The sequence below is a fragment of the Candidozyma haemuli genome (genome assembly GCF_002926055.2).
Source record: "Candidozyma haemuli strain B11899 chromosome Unknown B_2014730914, whole genome shotgun sequence".
In the NCBI taxonomy this organism is placed as follows: Eukaryota; Fungi; Ascomycota; class Pichiomycetes; order Serinales; family Metschnikowiaceae; genus Candidozyma; species Candidozyma haemuli.
The window spans coordinates 1,342,501-1,357,331 of record NW_020289902.1 but is presented as its reverse complement, the minus strand read 5'-3'; the positions used below and the strand labels follow the sequence as shown (position 1 = coordinate 1,357,331).

The 14,831-nt window shown below is 45.2% G+C and overlaps 8 protein-coding genes across 8 annotated transcripts in view; 4 read left to right on the top strand and 4 right to left on the bottom strand. All coding sequences in view use genetic code 12, as the record gives it.

The window, feature by feature from the left end:
- Positions 1 to 35: 35 nt before the first annotated feature.
- PIF1 (DNA helicase) lies at positions 36 to 2,471 on the bottom strand (the record flags this gene model as incomplete). The annotated part of the gene is made up of 1 exon (XM_025485136.1): positions 36 to 2,471. One exon carries the CDS (start codon positions 2,469 to 2,471, stop codon positions 36 to 38), a length of 2,436 nt encoding a protein of 811 aa, XP_025340067.1.
- Positions 2,472 to 2,896: 425 nt separating this feature from the next.
- On the top strand, positions 2,897 to 5,398 carry CXQ85_001422 (uncharacterized protein; the record flags this gene model as incomplete). Its single annotated transcript, XM_025485135.1, has 1 exon — positions 2,897 to 5,398. One exon carries the CDS (start codon positions 2,897 to 2,899, stop codon positions 5,396 to 5,398), a length of 2,502 nt encoding a protein of 833 aa, XP_025340066.1.
- Positions 5,399 to 5,477: 79 nt separating this feature from the next.
- Positions 5,478 to 6,434, top strand: CXQ85_001421 (uncharacterized protein; the record flags this gene model as incomplete). Its single annotated transcript, XM_025485134.1, has 1 exon — positions 5,478 to 6,434. One exon carries the CDS (start codon positions 5,478 to 5,480, stop codon positions 6,432 to 6,434), a length of 957 nt encoding a protein of 318 aa, XP_025340065.1.
- Positions 6,435 to 7,244: 810 nt separating this feature from the next.
- Positions 7,245 to 8,138, top strand: CXQ85_001420 (mitochondrial 54S ribosomal protein uL29m; the record flags this gene model as incomplete). The annotated part of the gene is made up of 1 exon (XM_025485133.1): positions 7,245 to 8,138. The coding sequence occupies one exon, from the start codon at positions 7,245 to 7,247 to the stop codon at positions 8,136 to 8,138; it is 894 nt and encodes a 297-aa protein (XP_025340064.1).
- A 65-nt stretch (positions 8,139 to 8,203) lies between these two features.
- On the bottom strand, positions 8,204 to 10,276 carry FRE7 (Fre7p; the record flags this gene model as incomplete). The annotated part of the gene is made up of 1 exon (XM_025485132.1): positions 8,204 to 10,276. The coding sequence occupies one exon, from the start codon at positions 10,274 to 10,276 to the stop codon at positions 8,204 to 8,206; it is 2,073 nt and encodes a 690-aa protein (XP_025340063.1).
- A 2,694-nt stretch (positions 10,277 to 12,970) lies between these two features.
- Positions 12,971 to 13,357, top strand: CXQ85_001418 (uncharacterized protein; the record flags this gene model as incomplete). Its single annotated transcript, XM_025485131.1, has 1 exon — positions 12,971 to 13,357. The coding sequence occupies one exon, from the start codon at positions 12,971 to 12,973 to the stop codon at positions 13,355 to 13,357; it is 387 nt and encodes a 128-aa protein (XP_025340062.1).
- Positions 13,358 to 13,430: 73 nt separating this feature from the next.
- Positions 13,431 to 14,408, bottom strand: KSR1 (3-dehydrosphinganine reductase; the record flags this gene model as incomplete). Its single annotated transcript, XM_025485130.1, has 1 exon — positions 13,431 to 14,408. One exon carries the CDS (start codon positions 14,406 to 14,408, stop codon positions 13,431 to 13,433), a length of 978 nt encoding a protein of 325 aa, XP_025340061.1.
- A 198-nt stretch (positions 14,409 to 14,606) lies between these two features.
- CXQ85_001415 (mitochondrial 54S ribosomal protein bL17m) overlaps positions 14,607 to 14,831 on the bottom strand; it is a gene marked incomplete at both ends in the record, with an annotated part of 1,719 nt that continues 1,494 nt past the window's right edge. Inside the window, one exon of the mRNA XM_025485129.1 lies at positions 14,607 to 14,831. This exon is cut by the window's right edge and continues 557 nt beyond it. Within this exon, the coding sequence (XP_025340060.1) occupies positions 14,607 to 14,831 (225 nt within the window).

The following is a 14,831-nucleotide window of genomic DNA, read 5'->3' as shown; positions in this document are numbered from 1 at the left end:
TTATAAAACTTATCTAATATCACGCACAAGCAAATCTAACTGTTAAGCTTTCTATGCTCATTGGCTGTCATGAGCGAACCGTAGAAGTCCTTCACGATCAAACTCGACCTAATAAGGTCTCGCCTGAAGTTGATGACTTGAAGGGAATCACGGGAAACGGCTCTTGAAAGAGCGACATAGGCTTGGCCATACTCGAAAATCCTGTTCAAGTTTACTCTAACGTGAGACAACGTAAGACCCTGGGACTTGTGAATAGAAAGAGCCCATGCAAGCATCAAGGGAAGTTGGGTACGAGCAACCATGACTTCTTCCTTCTCGTTGAGATGCTCCCATCTTTCTGGCTCCACAAGTACATCTCGCGTTGTAACATTATCTGGGTTTGTAAATCTCACAAGAGGGTACTTGGTCTTTTTGGACAGCGTTTGAAGCCTTTCAAAGAGCTCTTGTTTCCGCCGACGATTATACTCAAATGGACTGAGATCGCACTCATCGGGTATCGTGACAGGCTCTTCCTTTGTCTCCACGGCTTGTTTATCTTGTTTAATATCCGGTTTCTTCAAACCATTACCATCTTCGTAGAAGAAGTCAAAAACATTATCTAGTAGTGTCTCTTGCTTTGCTTCCATGTCCTGTTTGATTACCTTATCTTCAGCCTTAACACCAGCACTCTCATTATGAGGTTCATAATCTTCTGTTTTCATAGGGCCTTTCTTTTGAGGAGAAGGCGGCGCCTGAATGTTCTTCTTTTGGAGCCTCTTCTTATACTCCTCGTAGGAACATTCAGTGTCTTCTTTTAACAATTCGTAACCCATGTAAACATCGCGGTCGACAAAGTCGATCACTTTTCCGATGGAACCATTGATGAGGCCTTCGTCGAAGTTCTTAAGACACATTACTTGGGCACCCTTCTTCAAGTGCAATCTTGGAGGTGCTAAAAAGTTGGCAAGTAACGCTGACTTGATCTTTGGCGGAAGCTCACCGCTGTCGATAGCCTCATAGAGATATGCATCACCTTGTAACCGTGAGAGCTGGAGATTATTAGCCCGGTCAACTTCGTTTCTAGTAGCATAAAGTTCTGCGGGAACAATTCCAGCGGGACAAGAAAGTGGCCTTGATAAACGAGCAAACTCAACTTCTGACTCTGGTGTCACAAGCCCACTTCTCATATCATTAAGCATATCAATGAACTTTTGATCACCCTTTTGACGGAAAACCTCCTCTAAAACTATGCATGTGGAAACACAAGCTTTCCATGCATCGGACTCGAAAGCGAAAATAGCCTCATCCTTCAATTCAACGCCCTCTTCGTTGTATGAGATCTTACTCACGGGCGGTAATTGAAAGAAATCACCAGATAACACCAACTGAATACCTCCGAACGGAAGATGGTGTTTTCTACGTACTTCACGGGCCAAGTAGTCCAACTTATTGAGAAGTCTTCCGTCAATCATGGAGACCTCATCTATAATGAGAACCTTGGTATCCTTCCACCGAGAAGCCGCTTTACGGTTTCGCTTCACATTCTTCACAAGTTGCTCGACCGTTCCCGTACCTAAACCAATTCCCGAAAAACTGTGAACGGTCGTGCCTCCAATATGGTGAGCCGCTAAACCTGTTGATGCCGTGACAGCAATTTCACCAGGTTTGTAAAGTTCCTTTAATGCCTTTATCGTCTTCTTTAAAAGGATGGACTTACCTGTACCGGCTGAGCCAGTGAAGAATAAAGATTCTCCTCGTAGAACAAGATCCATCACATATTTCTGCTCACGGGATAAGATGAAGGGAGTAACGTTCTTTGCCTTTTCAGTAAGTTTGCTCTGAGAGTCCAACGCATCTCTTTCCCATGGAGCAAGAGGTTTCTGTGTAGCGAACTGTAATGTAGGGTTTGACAATGGAGCTCGTAAGGGTGCTCTTTTTGGAGGACCTTGCTGGTATAGGCCTGGCGCATCAGATGTGGAACCGTCTGAAAATGAATTTGGAAGCCGGATGAAGTCCTCCTCGTGTGCGCTTGTACTAAGCTGTCTAGTCTGTGGTTCTAGCTTTGGTTTCTTACGCTGTGGCAATCCTAGTAGCAGGATCCTCAGTGGCAGAGACTGTGTGTTAACTTGGCCAGGTTGCTGAATATTCTGTGAGCTCTTTGGTGGCAGAACGCGTTGCAGTGAACACGGTTCAACAAAAAGCGGCGACGAAGGAGCCTCCTGTTTCATAAAAACCTCATCCTTTTTCTGAACGTCATTGATTTTCACTGGAGTATTCGTCTTGCTAGGCGTATTTTCACATATTCCAATCAAGTCTTGCGAGTCAAACGGGTCGTCGGACAAGTTGTCTGAGTCAGGCTGAGTATGCTGGGATTCGGAAAACGAAGACAAGTCAAAGTCTCGTAGCAGGTTCAAGTTCTCTGAAGTGGGAACCAATCCTTGCCAGTTGGAGCCGTTCTGGAGCGATTGTATGGGAGCCAGGGGACCGTTCATGAAGGCTCTTCTTTGATATGCTGTGAATGAGAAGGGCAGGCGTCGTATAAAGAGTCGAACCGATATTGAAGTCATAAAACGCCTTATTCGTTTAGCATATGGTGGGTGGTTTGTCGGGGTATTAAGTTTAACTAGGTATAAAAGATAGCGATAAACAGAGAAGAGGCGTCAGGGAAGAAACGAGTCGCGTCACGTGCAAAATATGGAAACCCCCAATTATTCGGCCCTCCAGGGCCTATACAATAAAATTAAGTTTTTTATTGAATTTATTCACATTTCTTTAGTATATGTATGTTCTTTTTTCGCTCCAAAAAGTCGCCTTGGCCCCGTTTGGTGGACCCTTGGTGGACCTGATTTGCCTACTACTTAAGGTGCGCACCAGTACTTAGTACTGCTAACAACTTAACTGCTACGCTCCAGCAAGAATGTCTGGTGCATCTCTCGAAAGGCTTGATGCTCAGCTCTTTACAGCCTTAAATAGCGTCCTTGCAAGTCATCCAGAAGATGTGGAGCCGCTTTTGGCAAAGATCGTGCCATTGAGCAAACTTGGCCAACTACGGTTCAACCAACCTGCTAATATCTTACGAAGCTTTATCTTTGGCGTTAGTTCTATTACTGTGAACTTGGAGGTGTTGGTTCAATTCGCTCAGCAGATTACACTTCGGGAACTGGAAAGCGAGCTGCTTGATACTGCTGAGCTTTCTGATGATGTGGAGAACTTGTTGCTGTGGACAGCCCATGAGTACTCTATCGAATTGCCTGGCGAGGAAGACTCCATTGAAACTGCCAGAGCTATTGAGGCCGATTACGCTCAGCGGAGTAAGCTGATTGGATATACGTCGTGTGAAACGTACGCTAGCTTTATTATGGCTAAGATCATTCAGCTTTCACGCTACACTACGGATCTCGAGCAGTATGATTTCCTTTTCAAGACTGTTCAGGGTGTAGAAGGTTTAGCGGCTTGGTACCATGGTGTTGTTGTTCCATACACCAACTTCAGACATCATTTTGGAACCGTGCTTGGTGCTGAAGTGCCAGCGTTTGAGTACCTCAGCCGTGAGACTTACAACGAGAAACTAGACTTTTTCCTTCAACCATATAATGCTGCAGTCGACAAGGCACATGTTGCTTTTAGTCCTCAGAAGTTGTTGACTAGTGTTCTTCTTCCTTTGGCTCTCTACTACGGTGGAGATCTTTCACCACTTTTAGATTGGACTTACACCGATAAAAAGCATCCTTCTTGGTTGTCTAGGTTGCTGACTTTTCAAAACACTACTGAGAGTGTCTTAAACTTCACTGATTATAAAGGGCAGAGCATACCGATTGAATCGTTGACCGGTTTTGTAAGCAATTACATTGCCCTAGCATACTATTTTGCCTTTTACGGGGAATCGTCAGTGTCTTCCGTCGATGTGTCCAGAGCTTATGACATGATTGATAACTCTTTAACATCTCTAATAGAGCTGTTGGATGTGACAAGCTCCGGTGGCTCCTTGCTTCCAGAGACTGTTGATGTTGATAACTTGCCTGAATATTCTAGTTTCTCGGAATTCGTGTCAAGCGAAAGAAACCCATTGAAACCACTTTTTAGGCTGGATTTGAAAGCATGTATTGCCTTCCTCAAGAACGTGATCGCAACATGTTGTCAGGTATTCCCAGTGAACGGCCTTACTGTTTCCAAATATTTGAAGCTCAGTCAGGACGGCTTGGCAGACCTGGAGTCTGTCAAGAAAGAAGTTCTTCGTGTATTGGCCCACTTGGAATCATCCAACCACGAAAAGCTTCTTCACTCTGTGAAGCTTATCTCTTCATCTTTTGTAAAGGGAGACAAGCAACTAGAAGGAGAACTAGATCATGTCATTTTCGAAAGGTTACTTGGTGTGGGCCTCTTCCCTGTTGCCACAGAGTTCTACAACAACAATGCATCTCTCTCGGTGAACCAAGCATTCGATGTCGTACTTAAGAAATTCAGGCATGAGTTTGATGAAGCTAATAGCTTGGACGAGCGCATTGGCCATCTTAAACAGGCTCACGAGTGTATAACCCTCTTGAGTACGCTTTCATCTAGCCAAGAGTTAGACGAAACGTATAAAGGACAAGTTGTGAAACTCAAGCATTTGCTCAAAGCACTCAACAGTTTGAAGAACTTCAAGCTCTCGCTTGATGGTAAGAGCTCTGCAAGGCCTCTGGCTCTCCTTAGCAAAATCACTAGAACGGATGAAAATGAGCATTTCACGCCTTTCTCAATCGTCTCCCTAGTGTTGGAACAGAATCCGAAGTCTTATCATGCCTATGAAAAGCTTTACCGTATCGTCAACGACTTGGCCATCTACTTGGGGATCGCCTTATCGCATGTCCCATTTGCTAGGATTCAATCCGCTTGCATCGAGTCTGCATTGATTGACAACAACTTTGACTTTGCCTACAAACATTCAAAGATCCTCTTTGACCACTACGCTTCCGATAACACGCTCAACCTAAGCGAATACTGGCTCACGTTCTACCAAACTGCCAAGTTCGTTTCTCCTGAATGGTTCAACGACGATGATATCATGATAGAAAAGAAGAAGCTTGAAATCTACCTCAAGCAGAGAGAGCTTCTATTCCTCACACTCAAGCTCTCCAAGCCAACCAGTTCTACAGTTGACAACAGTCGACTTATCTTGAACCAGCTCAAGCAAAAAGAAAAAGACATTGATGTCATATTTGACCACCTTGAGCAGTACAGTGAGCAGACGAGCCAAATGCAGATAGAGCCTCTGGTTCTTCAGATCCCTGAGAACGCAGGCAGATTATTGAACGAAGCCTCCAAGACCACCTCCCATGCCAGCGACAAGCTCTCCAACTTGTTTGTTTCCGGCCTTGGTTGGGCCATCGGCGCCAAAAGAGCGACGTTAATAAATAGAATAGCATACGTTTCTCCATGATAATTTGCACCCAAACATTATGTATGTGCGACATATATGTATCTTCGCTCGCACATCTCAACTAGCCTACAACAACTAGATGTCCTTAGTTACCAACCAACAACAGAGCGTCATTGATGCTGCTATAGATTCCTATATTTCCACCCACGACAATGTTGCATATCAGTACTTGAAGTTTCGTCTGAGTGTGTTGGAAAACCTTAAACAGATACAGAAAGAGAAGCTGGAGAACGGTGAGGTATCTGAAGAAACGCTAAAACGCTTGCAAGAGCTCAAATACGAAAACGAGAAATTCAAGGTCTCTTATCCAGCCTACGTTGATCGTCTTTCTGGAAGAATCGACTTTGCAGAGAACAACACGCCTCAGTATGTGAGTGAGCTTCAACAGAACTACGATGAACTCTCAAAGAAGAACGAGAAACTCAAGGCCAACCTCAAGACATTGAGAGAGGAATACGCGCCAATAGTCGAGAGAATGGGCCTGATGGTGGCTAAGTTTGAAATGCTGTTTGCAAGTGGCCGAGTGGGTCAAAAGAACGGCAGACCTATTACTACTATTGCCTATAGAGAAAGCGCACCAAACCCAAAGGGTATATACCTAGACTACCAGTCTACGGTTTTCATGAGAGAGGAGCTTGAACAGTCTTTGCAGACTCTTGACATGGAACTTCGAAACCTTAAAACAGTGGACGAAATTGACGAAGGTGGTGAAGAAAAGCCTCAGACAGGGACTCAGCTGCACTCAATCGACACACTCAAACACTTGAACGAGCTAATAGACAGATCCAGGGCTCTGCGCCGTTTAGGCCCAGATAAGGTTTCGTTTGACTTGACGCGGTCCATAGATATTCCCAAGGACGCCAGGTACATGTCTGTTGATGAGTATGAACAAACCAACCAGGCGCTCGCTCGAGACATCAAGGATCTCGTAGCAAGAGGAGCCATCGCCAAAGAAAGATGGTTGGCCAATGCCAAAAAACTACAAGCTGTCGACGATATGTTGCGCAGTTTCGACGAGTCAATGGAGGTGGATTAGCTCTACAGCTAGCAAAAGCCATGCTTTTTCGGTATATTATAATGTACAAAGAGCCACGAGCCAGAAGGGGCGGCCCGAGCTACTGGTCGGTGGAACTGATCAAAATGACAGAGTCACCTCTCACAAACACCATTTCCGTCTTCTTGACAACGGTATCTTCTTCTTTCTCGCCGTATATGGTCTCTTCGGCGTCGCTCAAGACAATGTTGCAATGAGAGTCGTACGCTTGCAATCTGCCTTTCATCTCACGTGCTCCCCTCAACTTCACGAGCACGTACTCGTCTAGTTGGTATCTGATGAGATCGAGGGGTTCTTCCTGCTGTTGTTCTGTTTGTATGGTGGACATTGCAGAGTGGTTTAAAGAAGCCTTTGCTGGAAATCTCAATATGGAGTAGGTACAGGATGCACTCAGTGGACATCAACAAAGGGTGCACCAAAGGGACCACCAAGGGAGGATTTTGAAAAATGAAGTATTTAGAGAGGTTTATTAGAGTGTTTGAAATGCTTTCTATTTTTTCTGCATTTTTTTAAAGCACTTTTCGTTGTTTTAGCTATGTATACTGAACGAGAAGCCCTAAATCTCACCAACTGTAGTTCTCCAAATAACCACCAAACATCCATGGAATTTTATATTACAAACAAAAGGTTTTTCCTGGTTAATCACGTATCAATGGCAATCTCTTCAACCACCACTTTCCTAGGGTGTTCTTTGGATGGTTGCAAAATACCATTGGCTGCACGTGACCTCACTACAAATTCTCGCTAACAAAAATTTTTGCAGATACCAAAAGCTTCCAACAAGTGTGTCCCATGTTCGTCCCCAATAGAGGCCTCCACGTGGCCAGCAGAGCTCTTGCCAGAAGCAAGCCTTTAACTTTTGGTCCTACTGCCGATATAAAGCTCAGGGAGCCAATCGTGCCTAAGCATACCAACTTCGATGTTTCTCCAGACCATCCATTATGGGCCTTCTTCCCTAAAGGTAACAAGACCGAGCGTGCTTTACAAACCCATGATGAGGTTGCAAAAGATGTCCGTGCTTGGACTATGCCTGAGTTGCGTAGGAAATCGTTTGAAGATTTACATAAGATCTGGTACTTGACTTTGAAGGAAAGAAACATAATCGCTACGGAGCTCCATGTCGCAAAAGCCACGGGAAACTCTACATACTTTGGTGCGCTGAAGGAACTGCTCAAGTTAACGCAAAAGAGAATCAAGCAGACTCTTCTTGAAAGACAAACAGCCATCGAGAAGGCCCAGACATTGACTGATGAGATTTCCGCGTACTTGGCTGAGTTCGAGGAACAGTACGTGAACGCCAATGAGGCAGACACTTCGCTCATTAATGACAAACTTGTTCGTTTGCAGTATGCTATCTTTGGTATTGAACCTACCCTTGAAGACTACGACTTGGACAGAGACATCACTGTCAGGTTCGTGGATGGTCTCAAGTACGTTGCAAACTTGAAGGTCAAGAGATACTTGGCCCAGCACCATCCTGATGCGCTAGATTTGCCTCTTAACGGCGTCATGGAGGAATTACCATTCTTGTTGCGTGACACTGAGACTGCTATTGAAGAGGTGAAGACGCTAAGAGAATCTGGCCAGAGTGTGAAGCTCGACAAGATCGATGTCTTCCCATTCTTGAGAAACGCCTTGTCCCAGGCTATAGAGGCCGAGGCTGTCGCCGTGGAAGAATCGGCATAGTTTCAGTTAATGAGCATATGTACATAGTAATAACGGTTTTCGGTATTCTTGATTTTATATAGTATCTACCACATCTGGAACTGCTCAAAGAGCTCAACCTTCCGTGATGGGTCGACTGCAAGCGTATCGACAACTTGCAATCTTATATCGTCGACCATGGCCGGATGGCCACAAGTGACGAAACCTGTACTGTGATTGCCAGAATAAATGACTTCTTCAGACACCAATGCACGAATGTTGGGTCTTCCGTCGATAAATTGAATAAACGAAAGACTCTGCTTGAGATCACTGACCAGTGTAATTGCGCTATTACCAATTCTCGTTGATCCACTAGACTGATCTGACTTTTCGTTCAATGTGCTTCTTTCAATGCTATGACCTTGTAGGTCTCCCTTGGATCCTCTGGAAACATAGATGACAATATCGATATTGAGCAACTCCAACTGTTTAAGCTCGGAGTAGAACCAGCAAATAGAAATGTAGTCTCTGATAATCCAAATGAGCTTGACTGGCTTGCGTGGATAGTTGATGGCCAAATCCTTAACACCAGCGTACATGCCTGGAATACCATTACCAGATGCAACAAAGACTGCTCTTTCAACATCCTCAACAGGCATCTTTTCAAAGTATGGACCTTCAACCAGTACTTTAATTCTGACCTTGTGTTCTGGAGCATTCAACAATTGCTGGTAAAGTCCATGAGTGACACCTCCCTTGATTTTGGCATACATACCAATAGTTCCTTCGTCCACTGGCTCATCAACCAAGGTAAATGGATGAGATTGCCAGAATGATGTTGGTGTTAAGAAGTGAACAAAAGCATGGCTTCCTGGATGTGGGCGCCACCATGATGGTCTGTTTGCAATGACTCTGATGGTTTCGTTGGCCTTAAGCTCAATAGTGGCATCCTGGATACCAAAAAGCGCCAAGCGAACACCTCTGATGAAAAAGTTCAAACCCCAGACAGCAACACTAGCAATAAAGAAACCTTCCAATTGCATTACTTTGACATGCATCCAACCGCCTGCGATCATGACTATGGCAAAGATGTAGTGGGTAAATAGGAAGAGTTCGTACCTGTTACGGCGAAGCCAAAACATGGAGAACCAAACCAAACAGCCCATGCAAACGGTTGCAACAATACCCCAAATAATGTACAGCTCTTTCAAAGACTCTTGGTAGCCACCATAGAATTTAAGTGTCATTGTCATGGTACCCACATGGACCATAAGCAACAAAAAAGTCACTCTTGCAATCCACCTGTGGAAAACAACAAAGCGGGTATATTGCCAGCCAGTGACAAACTGCAAAAAGTTGTTTCTTCCAGCAAACAAAATGAGAACTGGCAAAGCAAACGTTGTAAGAACACCGCTTCTGTTTCCCACCTGGATCTCCAATGGTTTATCTGAAGCGTTGTTGATCTCAGTGCCACAGAATACACCACTGAGAATAAAATAAATAGCCAAAAGAATAGATTCAAGCCTAAGAGGGATAAGCCATTCGATAGGCCCAAGTCTCTTGGTGTTGAAGTGGGACTTGCTGAAAGTAGGCGGAAGCACAATGAATCTTCTTATGTAGTTTGCTGGAACAAACGCAAGCAAGGCGTTTGAGAAGGATGGAATGAACGCTTTGGTCCAGTGAATAATTCCAGCAATAATGCAAACGACAAACCAGTATGCGGTAAGAATTGAACCGTAGATGATGGTATAGTTGTTGGTTCTGTCGTAGTTGTAAGTATCAGAAGCCTGAGCAAGAACCACCTCTTTGGGGAAGTACAACGGACGATACTGAGCTTCTTCAGCTGCCGAAGGCAAACTACCGTTCATAAGGTGCTTTGTAGCATTGTTATAAGCCTTGACAAACTGTTCTCTGGAAACTGATCCCAGACACATGGAAAGGTAATGGTCAACGTAGTCCTTACTATCAAAAGTATTAACCAAACAAGTCGCCATGGAGCCCAAGAAAGGCTGGTCGTCGACATTACAGTACCTAGCTGCTTCCAAGTACCTTCCACTCAGACCAGGTATGCCCACTGCCTGATGGACATACCCGCAAGCCTTATAGCCAGAATCAGCCTTATCGAAATACTCTAAAGCTGCAGCAAGCTGGATGCAAAGAAACAAGGCATTTAACTTCATCTTTCTGTTCCTGATTTCTGAACCCTTCCAAAACGTCCGGAACCCAGTGGTATTTATTCACTCCAAACCTGGACCTGTCATCGCCAGTGTAGCACACCGATATGGGTGCAAAAAGCCCAACCGAAGACTTGGCAAAAGCCCACCGCTTCGCCAACAGGCCAAACAGCGACCCAGGAACACAGCCGCCCAGCGTGCCCAAGCATTTAGGGCCTCTTCCCACACACTCTTCACTCCTACTACTACAATTTGTCAGCTTAGTCAATAGGCGCAGACGTAAAGCGGTAGTCCTGTTTCGGCAACGATGAGGATAAGCCTCCAGTTGTGGAACAGAATGGCATTGTCGGAGATCTCCCCGAGATTTACCCAGCAGAGGATTAACCCGAGGGTTAAGCTAATGACCAGGATCAAGTTTTTTCTTTTTTTCACTTCTTTTTCTTCGTTTTTTCTATATATCTTCAACTCTAATTAAACTACTGCCTTTGCTCTGCCAGGCGCATAACTTATGCGACTCAGGCACAAGTTGCATCCACATTATCGAAACGATCTCCAGCCGCGCCTCGCTAACCTTTGGGTGATTTGCAACTTGCTGATTTGTTCGCTTTTTGCCGTGCTACGTTTTTTTCGTTTACGTTATGCTTAGAAATGCCTTACAAGTGCTTGAAGGGGTTGTTTTGTGGTGGTTTGTTTTATCTTCTCTGGAGACATACTTAGTCCAGGGCGCATGAGGGCCCGAGCCGGGCCGAATCTACTATCTGGGCAGGCGCTGTGAACGAAGAAGATATAGATGGTGAAACGGATAGTGAAACGGTGATTGTAAATTTGGAAAATTGTGTATGAGGGGCGAAGTACCCCTTACATGTTTTAGCTTGGTCTGGAACCGTTTTTTGTTGTTTCTCTTGTTTCAGTTGTTCCACTTGGAGGGGCACTTCCCCCCTCTGGACGTTTCACAAAGCCTTACTTCCATGCCAAGCTCTGTCAGAGAAAGGCTAAGAAAACATGGCGCTATCGATTCAAACGGCTATCCGAAAGTACGTTTCCGACTTGCTGGGCAGCTGATATCAGGGATGATTTAGAGTATTTGGGAAGATTAGCCTGGGTCTGCCATTGTTCGAGTCTGCACTGGTGGTGCTGGAAAAGTGGCTACTTACGATAATGCTGCTGTGCCGACTAAAGTTTACCTACGGCCACATGACAATTGGACACGTTTTGTAGAGGGTCTAATGTAGATGGGGCAATTTACTCGGATTGGGTTTTCCGATGTGGTATCTACAAGATCTATGTTGGTTCATGTCTGTTGAGTCTTGTCGGAGTGAAGTCTGGATTCTGGATCACTCGGGGCGCAGGGCCTTCTTGATCCTGGAGGCCTCTTGGCGAGACTTAAGGTGTAGCGATAAGATCATCCAGGGGTCGGTTAACGGCGTCTACCGAGGCTAAGCAGGTGGAGTACTTGAATGACCTAGATTCGTAAAATACGGTGGTTTGTGGGGACTGGATCTGTTTAGAGGTTTAGACGAGGAAGCGGGAAATCATTTTGGGAGAACTGTTCTAAGGGGTTCTCTTAAGATTCTTCTTTCCCTGGTGCCTGGGAAGCGGTCCCGGCTAACAGCAATGATTATTGCTCGCTTTGCGGATGACCCTTTCCTTGCACTGTTAATGGCTGAGTTTTGGTCTCCAAGCAAACTTGATAGAAGGAGGTTCCGTGCTATTTTTGGATAGTTGTGGTCCAGACATGCCATGCTAAATGCTATCTGGTGTGGATTCTCTATGCTGTGTGGACTAAGGTAGTCTCAACACACCGTTTACTGGCATTGAAAGACGCTTGAAGAAGTTTCTTCACAGGGACTTCCGGGGGTAAGAAAGTACCAGAAACAACCACTAAATCTGTTAACGTCCCATTGGCGTCTTCACTTTCTTCACTGGCATGAACCCATGCACCGCTCGTTTTTGCAACCACTATCTGCTTTTGTACCACGTCAAGTGATGGTACTTCGAGTGGTCATAACAAACTGGCAGCTTAATGGTATCAACGAATTTTTCTCTCTGCCAATTACCCAAACAAAATTAGAGCAAGCTGGTCCCAGCTTGGAGTCTATTTCGGTCGAAGATACTATTTGCTGATTATCGACGAACTACTCGATTTAACAGCACCAAACTCCACATGGTACTTTCCAAACATTATATCAGTCTATTTAATGCTTCAAAATGACATAAACCTTCGATTATGGTCGTTTTGACGGAGGGTCTGACGACCTAGGGTAAGCTGGTGCACGGGTGTCTTGCCCTAATGGTTGCAAATTATACGTCATATCCAACACTTCCAGTCACAGAATCAATAAAATAGTTTCTTGAATTGTGAATATGTATCTACTGCTTTCAAATTCCTTACTGCTCCATCAATTGGGATTTTTGTACGTTCCCTGTAGCGAATCCCAGCACTCATCAGTTCCTCAACGACACCTACCGAACCATAACATACAGCAACCACAATAAGCAAACCCCAAAAAATATTCTCAAAATATTCAGATCATTAATTTTTCAACTCCATCCACTATTTCCTTCCAAAACACCCCCTCCTTTCTCCCTTTCCCTCCTTCTTTGGCTCCCTCCAGCAAACACGCCGAGGGTCCTGTGTACGCCCAATCACATCAACCAAACTCCAACTGCGACCAACCAGTCTATCATCAACACAGCAGCATGGGAGGAAGAATCATTGGCTTTTTGGCCGGTGTGACTGCTACGGGCGCCGTGTTCAGCGCCACCAAGGGGTTGATGCAGAAGATGGAAACCTTCAACCATACAAACTTCACCGAAATGAAGGACCAGATTGAAAACCGTATTCTCACCGACAAGGGAATCGATAAGAACCCACAACCACCTAATAGAAGAGTTACGCAGTTGACGAGGCCTTCAATTCTAGAAACGTGCAAGGACTACTGGAACGAGGAGTTCATCCAGGGCGTGAACTGGGTGTATTCGATCAACTGGTACCAGTGGGGGCTTGATGCTGACCGCAAGTTGAACAAGTTGACCGACAAGTTGACGAGAAAAATTGCCGAGGCAGGCAAGGAAGAGGGTAAATAATTACGAGAAAATATATTAGCATATTTGACAGAAGAAAATGGTGGTGGTCATATGATATAAGTTTGAGGTACTTTTACTTGGATAAGGCCTCGCTGGTGTGGTCATCAGATGCAATGGGCTCTGGCTCTGTTTGTTCTTGCGCTTGGAAGAACTTCTTCACATCTTGATTGACAAACCAGTTGATTAATGGCGCAAACGCCAGGAGGAACAATGCCACAATCACCTGTAGAACACTCCAGCATCTGGGTTGCACGCACAAGACCATACATCCCAAGAGCCAGCCGATCATATCGGTGTAGATGGCATCGTAGCCCTTAGCCAACTTGTCAAGGATAAAGTCACAGCAGTCCATCGAGGGAATGGCAGGACTGGCACCTTCAATCTGTTTGGTGATCTTGGGCTTTGTTCTTTCTTCCTCTTCGTATCCCTCGCTGGAGAAACTTCCGGGGAAAACACACGAGACTCTGTAGTCTTTATGTCTCAATTCCTGACGCAAGATCATCGAAAACGTCAGAATGGCCGCCTTGGTGGGTCCGTACTGGATGTACCCTATAAAAGGGTACGATGCCACAGTAGACGAGAAAAGTATGATATGTCTTGGCTTCTTCTTGCCCGCCGTCGCCTTGATACCGCAATGGATCACGTTGACAGCGGAAAAGTAGTTCACGTCCATCCCCAACGCGATATCCCTACCTGTAAGGTCCTCGAAGAGCTTCGGTACCGATGAACCAGCGCAACAGAAGATGTAATCGGGATCGACGTTCTTTTCCTGGACTAAAACCTTCCATAACTCGGCGGTGGCGTCGTAATTGGCAGCGTCACACGCCAAGTACTCGCAAGTGGGCGCTAATCCATGTTCTGAAGACTTATCACCATTGTTCACAATGCGTTCTACCTGTTTCTCAAGTTTCGCCTCGGTTCTCGCTACCAAGATAACCGAGCAGCCTTGTTCGTATAATCTGAAAGCAATATCAGCACCAAGGCCTTGGGAAGCGCCTATTATAAGAGCTAATTTGCCAGCGGGCTTGAAGTGGGACTTGGACCACCACATAATGGAGAAAGATAGTAGTCTGTGCGACTGCGATAGCAGTGCGTACAGCCTTTTTTTTCTACTGATAAAACCGTTGAACTGAGGAGACGGAAAAGCGAATAATGGGCGATACCAAGCGCAAATTTAGTGCCTTGTTTCCTGCGAGAGTTTTGTGAATTGTTATGCTATTTACATTATATGGCCACGTGTGCGTGCCGTCTATGCCAAAAAGGGAGATTTGGGGAGTTCCACCTTCTTTTTTTGCGTTCTTGGTTTGGTATTGAGTCTGGTTTTCGTGGGCCATGGCGCTTTGGCTCCACTCTGCACTTCGCTATCTGCGGGCACATTCCTTAAGTTGGCCTCCAGTTCTTCGTCAACCACACGACCTTCTTCAGGGCTAAAGTTGAAAAACCTTTCTTTGCATTGTTCCACGGCTTCTCTGAA